At 45.3% G+C, this 6,341-nt stretch overlaps 1 protein-coding gene across 1 annotated transcript; it reads left to right on the top strand.

The window, feature by feature from the left end:
* The first annotated feature begins 78 nt into the window (after positions 1-78).
* LOC123176269 (protein MODIFIER OF SNC1 1-like) lies at positions 79-6,006 on the top strand. The gene is made up of 8 exons (XM_044590561.1): positions 79-363; positions 490-561; positions 695-736; positions 1,091-1,406; positions 1,479-1,569; positions 1,829-1,909; positions 2,061-3,142; positions 3,894-6,006. Exons 1-8 carry the CDS (start codon positions 329-331, stop codon positions 5,724-5,726), a joined length of 3,552 nt encoding a protein of 1,183 aa, XP_044446496.1. The 5' UTR covers positions 79-328; the 3' UTR covers positions 5,727-6,006.
* The last annotated feature ends 335 nt before the right edge of the window (positions 6,007-6,341 follow it).

Genomic DNA, 6,341 nt, shown 5'->3' with positions numbered 1-6,341 from the left:
TCATTTTCGTTCCGCGCGGGTCTGATTGGACCTTATTCGGGCAACCAAACGCGGGCAACCAAACGTGCCCTAGGCCAACTGCACGCACTATCTAGACCATGCGTATTTGAGTGTGGACGCAGACCAAAGAAGACCTTAGTCCCTATCGTTGGCCCCACTTGTCATCCTCGGCCGCCTCCCACTCCATTCCCCTTTGCTCCGCTCGCTCCAGTCGTCCGGCGCCGACACGCCCTCGCCGTGCCGCCTCCACCTCCACCTCGACTGCGTGCGCTAGCCCGCCCGCACTTTCCACGACCCGGCTTGCCTTCGGAGCGAGGAGAGGGAAACGATGGTGGCCATCACCGCGCTCGCGGACGGCAAGAGGCCCGTCGCTCCCTTCCATCTGCTCCTACCTCCTCTTCATCTCCTTCTCCCCGTTGAAGAAAATCTTAGGCGATTTAGTCGACATTAAGTACCTGACGGGTTTAGTGATCTTGTTGCTGTGTGCAGGTGGGCGGGGATTTCTCAGACGGGGAAGCCCGGGGCGAAGGCTCCTAAACCCATCAACTTGCCGAACCAGAGGTAGCATTTCTAACCCTAGCACTTGGCATCTGCTGGAGAAGCTCCTGAACGAGGCATTTGCTTCTGTCAAATATTTATCACTAGCTTCTTTCGTGTCTTGTGAAATTGATGTGCTGAGGGTCTGTTTGCCTAGGTTGGACAGCCATGGCCTCCGCAGTGACGAGATTGTTCCAAAGTAAGATTTCTCCCTGTGATAATTTTCTGGGTGCTGCTAGTATGGTTCTGGACGCGCACATATCTTTGAGGTATCTGGTTTATACTAGTTAAATAGAGAAAGGAAATTATGCCAAAAACATCACATGCTAGGTGCGTGTACCCCTTGGAGGATTGGATAATACAACTGTATGTTTGTCAAGTTTTTTTTTCCATGTTAGTCAGTAAGTTTTGCTTCTCTGGTGAAACAATAGCCTGAAAGGGCATGGGACATGTGGATTCCTTCACTATACTGTCCAGGCAACCCTTGTTTACGCAAGCTGAGATGATGTTTCATTCTTGTTGCCGTCTGATGGAAATTTTGCATGGATGTTAGGGGCACGACCACTTGGGGCGGCAAATCAATGCTCCCAGCATCAAATGCATGGGCTTCACCTTTGCTTCTGAATCCCAAGAACGATGGAGCTTCTGGTTCACCTAGCCACATTGATGATCGTCCTTCTTCCCGAGGAAGCTCGACGTCATCATCATCAGTTGGAAGTGACTTCCTTGACTTACCATCGTATAGTTTGCCAATGGCCGTAAATTATTCTCTAAGCACAGAGATAAGATCAGGGAGCTTGCAAGTTTCTCGTTTTCCAGATTCTTTTAGTAATGTTCTAAAAGCACCATTGAAAGCTGTTGGCAGACGGGTATGCACCTCTACTATAAATCAAGTTGGCAATTAACTGAGGATTTTCTTATAATAAATTTTGCCAATGTAGGCACCTACATCACAGGGGAAAGGGTTCAGCCTAAGTATGGATGATTTCCCAGTACTTGGCTCCAGAAACTCTGCGTCAAACAGTCAACAAGGTGGCAAAGTGCAACATTACATTTGGTTTTCACAAAGTCTGTTTGTAGTTCATTTATTCACACTATATTGTATCTGAATGCATATTGTTGTTTGGCACCAAGTTATCTGGAACAGAATAGATATGCCAGTATTTTATTTGGTTGGACGTGTCCATAAATTCTGTCTAAACTGATAGTTTCTGGGGCTAAAAGCTTTAACCGTTCTATATGGTTAATCAGTCACATTTGTTCTCCCTACTCATTATCTTTTCTGTTACAGGGCAAATTTCAGGAAGGTGGCCAACTATTGCTTCTGGTATTGTGGCAACACAAGATAAAGAAGGAAAGAACCCGATAACTGGTATACACTCGCTTGATGAATGCTACGAGCTATCCCACTCTTTTGTATTCCATACCCCAAATATCATCATAGGATCATAGCAATCTGTGTTCAGTAAATGTAATTTCCTTTTAATATGATAGATATTCTCTAAGATATCCTTATTTGACAGGAACTGGTGAGGTAATTTTGTCTTGCAGTTATGAGCATGAAATTATCTCAAGAATGGACTATGTTTGCAAAGGAGACGATCCTATTCCTGCTGCAAAGTTGATAAGGGGAGCTGAGCAGGCTCAACTGCATGATCCCCAAGTTCCTAATATATGTATACCTCCTCCATTGTTGGATTACTGGCATCGTCCTCCTGATCAGCCACCTGATGAAAATGGAAAATTGCATAGTGGAGAGATGCCATATGGTCTGTACAAGCATGCTGACCCGACTGGCTTTGCTGTTGAATCTCTTGCTCATCGTGATCAGTTCGCGCTCAACGAGGAGGCACTAGCAAAGCAGGATACTGGACATGGTGGGTATTATCCAGACAAGAGGGATATATCTCATGCTCACATGCCTGCTGATTGTTGTGTCATAAATCAATCTTGCCATGTTCTTGGGAAGGTCAAGAATGGCCATGCAGATGTACTTGAGATCGAGAAGCAACCTATCATCAAGAAGGATGTGGCTCTATTAGAGAAAATCAAGTGTCTAAACAACAAAGCTAGAAATTTCCGTGCCCTTAACTTGTCCAATCTACCTTCATCTCTACTCAAGGACTCCAAGGTTAAACACCCAAAAATCATCCGTGTCGAGGAAGATCCTGCGACAAAATATGTTCCCTTCAGTGCTTCCACCAGTGAGACTGGTCCTGCCTTTGACAGGCTTAATTCTGTTTCTCAAAGCAGCAGTTCTGTGTCAACTAATCCATCAAATGGGCCTGATAAGGGTGTAACTGTTGTTTGTCTGTCAGAAAAACAAGTTACTGAATTCAGCCAAGCTGGAAAAGTTGGCAAATCTGCTGATCGCCATGCATATGGAAGAAGCGATATCTCAAGAAACATGCTTGATGGTTCTGCTCAGGACATGCCATCTCGTATTACTGGACATGGATGTGAAGAGCACTCCATAGTTGACTCTTTGCGAGGAGTTCTTATGGTAGATGCTCAACAAGACCAACTTCTTTCTAGGAACACCTCACAGCAGCCACATGTGACAGTCGCTGATAAGGAGCCAAATTGGCTTCACTGTGAAGACCAGGTATGTGGTTTTTGTCTCCTTAGGTATTGTCCTCTGACAAAATTGGAGTAGTTGCCGATTTCTGTGATTATTTCTTACACGGAAACTCATGAGTAATGAGATGCATAGAAAGATAAAAAAACTGCAAAACATCCTTTTTCTTCTGTACCTGTACAATTTGATTGAAGTGTTCATACTAGGGTTAGCGGTAGGCAGGTGAGCGTCCAGGGAGGTTTGGACACTATGACTTATTCAGTGTGTATGTCACTTCTGCTGCACAAAATTTTCCATGGCATCTACCTGGCGACGGATGTCATGTTTCTTTATCGCATTAAGGTTTCATGTAGCGTTTGTTTCGTCAAACTTGGACCCGAGAACCCAGTCCTGTAAACCTTGATATTAGAAATGTTTCTGCCACTCCTAAAGTCCTTCCAGTAATGCTCTTTACTCGATTAATTCATTTATCTCTATTAGACCTTGCAGTCTTGCTGATGTAGATACCAATCTTCCAAGAGTTACTCTCTGTCCCTGTACAGTGTGATTCTTTCATGTATGTAATAGAGTTCCACAAATTTTGTTTAAGCACATCCTTTTTATTATAATGTCATTCCACTTCTATTACCTGCAGATGCTTTAATAGAGTGCCCAACAAAGTGGCACACACACACAGAAATGAAATGTTTATAATTGGCAAGCAAATACTGCAATAATGTTGCTAAGAGTTTCTTGTGCCATGGTTGTTGTTTAACTAGTGTTTTTTTGGTGCATTCAGCATTCCAGAATGAGATATTTGTCTGCTCAAGCTGCGAAACAACTACAGGACGCGGAGAAGTGGATTAGTCAACAAAATATAAATGCTATTGCAAAACTGGAAGAATTGAGGAGGTATCAATCAATACAGAGTCAGAAGTCCAATGATGCACCCCCAGACGCAGATATGTACTGCAAACCAAAAACGCGAGATGATGTGACTGCTAAATGTGCTAGTTCAGTGGCAGATACATGTTGTATTGTCTCTGCTGATGGTCATAATGCGCCTCAGCCAGTAGCTGGAGTCAAGATTAGTGAAGTTTCTATTGGTTCCAGTGCAGAATCAAATACTTCAGGTGTTAGTAAAGGTTATAATTTCAGGTCTTCAGCCAAGAGCACACAGGTTAACATGATGGAACACATTTCCCTCAACTCACTGTCACATGACAACAGTACTCCAGAACACTGGCCAATGGAGCACAGGCAAATGCATTTTGGTTCATGGGAGAGAAATATAACAGATAGGGAGATACCTGCAGACACGAAGTGTGCTGAAGCTAAAAATCATGGCGACCTCTTGACCAGAAACAAGAGCAGCAGGAGGAACTTTAATTCAGTTAGGCCTGCAGCGCCACCTGTGTTTAATGAGAAGAATTCTACAGAAGTCCTGAGTATGCAGAAAACCCATGTTCCATGTATTGCCATCAATAGTTCTATAATTCCTGCCAAGGTTACTTCTGTTACAGGTCTTATTGTGGGTAATATAATGCTTGATGATGTTCCACTTGCATCAGTAAACCGGGAGTGGGCAGTACCGGCCAAGGAAGTACATGATGCAGCTAGTAGCCTCTCAGGGCCTCGGCAGGTCAAGAAATCAGACAAGAGCCAGCATGGTCTACTGCCTGTCCAGACTCCAATTCCAAACAATAGTGTCATGTGCAAACCGATTAAACAGACAGGCAGGAAAGAAGAGCATGCAGAAGGAGGTCCGAATGGTATGGCTGTAGTTGATGGACTTGCTTCGGCGGTGCAAATTCTCGCTAAACCGGCAGAGTACTTCAATGTGGCAGATGTTATACAGGAGTCATCTGATCAGTGGCAGCAAGGAGATGTGCAATTTGAGCTCAAGGCCCATGGTGGTACCGAGGACCGTTCAAAACTAACTGGAATGGCGTCCTTGCCTGACAATACTTGGGAAAAGCATCCGGCAACTGACAGTCCAAGGCGCTACCATGTTGAGGCCCAAAGGAATGTGGGGATTCGCTATGGTTACAGGGAGAGGGCAGGCAGGGGACGCTTCTTCCACGAATCACCAGCTCCGTCTAGGGCTCGCTGGATGCCTAAATACATCTCCCATCCTCAGAGCGATGCACAATATGATGGTGTCTCTGAATGGCTGCAGGATTCCCACCAATTCTTATTGGACAACTCACAGGGATTGGACAGCAAACCGATTCAGATAGCTGACAGGGATGCTGGAATGGATCTGCAGGGTGGAGAAGGCAATGTAGGCATGAGCTTCAGAGATGAAAACCCCTTGATATGGAACGAAACAGAGTGGGAGTATCAGCCTCTCTTTCCAGCGCCACATCGCGTTGGCCAACAACACGGTAACACGAGTGATGATGGTCAAAGGGGTAGAGGCAGACACTCTGAGTACCGCCAACAACACGGTGACGCGAGTGGTGATGGTCAGAGGGGTAGAGGCAGACACTCTGAGTACCACTATCCGGAGCCGGTAAGATCTCGTGATGCTACACCTGACATCCAGCGGAACCCCGGCGGTGCTGACAATCATCAGTATCCGGCCTATTTAAGAGCGGGAATGCACACGGAGCGCAGGTACTATATTTGAGGGTCGCTGTTGGATAGCTGTGGTCCATACAATCATCACCAATCCAGTCCTGTAATCAATCCCTGAATATTCTTGTGAGTTGCTGAAGCGTAGATAGCCTTTTGTCAGCTCTGTTTCTTTCTTCTCTGGGCTTGCGATGATCCATTTACTTGTAAGATGCTAGTCCTGTTTATCTTATGGAGACCTTTATCTTGTAAAGCTTTGTCTGAAGACTATTCTACTTCTGATGGCCGAATACTGCACGGATCGCTGTTTGGGTGTCACGAGAAGCTTTTCTGATTGATTTGTCCAATTAGCAGTTATTTTTCTTTCTTTCTTTCTTGAAGCAACTCAGCGGAGTTAGACACAGCCACAGTGTATCGCTTCTGTTCTTTTCTTGGTTTCCCTTGCGCGTGCTATGCGCCGGCCAGCTTTCGGCTGGTCCACCTCCAGCCGTTTGATTCGACAGCCACCAGCCGTGCGATCATCTTCTTTCCCTAACCCTCGCACGCACACGAGTGCCCGCCGGTGTTCTTTGAATCCTCTGTATATATTGTTGTTGTTGTTGTTGTTGTTTGCGTGAGCGCTTTTCTTTTCTTTGCCAGGTTTTTTCTTTATTTTGTATAGTATCTTTCT

This window comes from Triticum aestivum, unplaced genomic scaffold (genome assembly GCF_018294505.1).
Source record: "Triticum aestivum cultivar Chinese Spring unplaced genomic scaffold, IWGSC CS RefSeq v2.1 scaffold180750, whole genome shotgun sequence".
Lineage (NCBI taxonomy): Eukaryota > Viridiplantae > Streptophyta > Magnoliopsida > Poales > Poaceae > Triticum > Triticum aestivum.
This window is presented reverse-complemented; position numbering and strand designations above follow the sequence as displayed.

What these genes read in the sequence shown, in the direction of transcription:
- LOC123176269 (XM_044590561.1), top strand. Translation starts at nt 329, where the DNA reads ATGGTGGCCATCACCGCGCTCGCGGACGGCAAGAG. An exon ending in ATCAACTTGCCGAACCAGAG is followed by an intron (nt 562 to 694) that starts GTAGCATTTCTA and finishes CTGTTTGCCTAG; the next exon opens with GTTGGACAGCCATGGCCTCC. An exon ending in GGCTTCACTGTGAAGACCAG is followed by an intron (nt 3,143 to 3,893) that starts GTATGTGGTTTT and finishes TGGTGCATTCAG; the next exon opens with CATTCCAGAATGAGATATTT.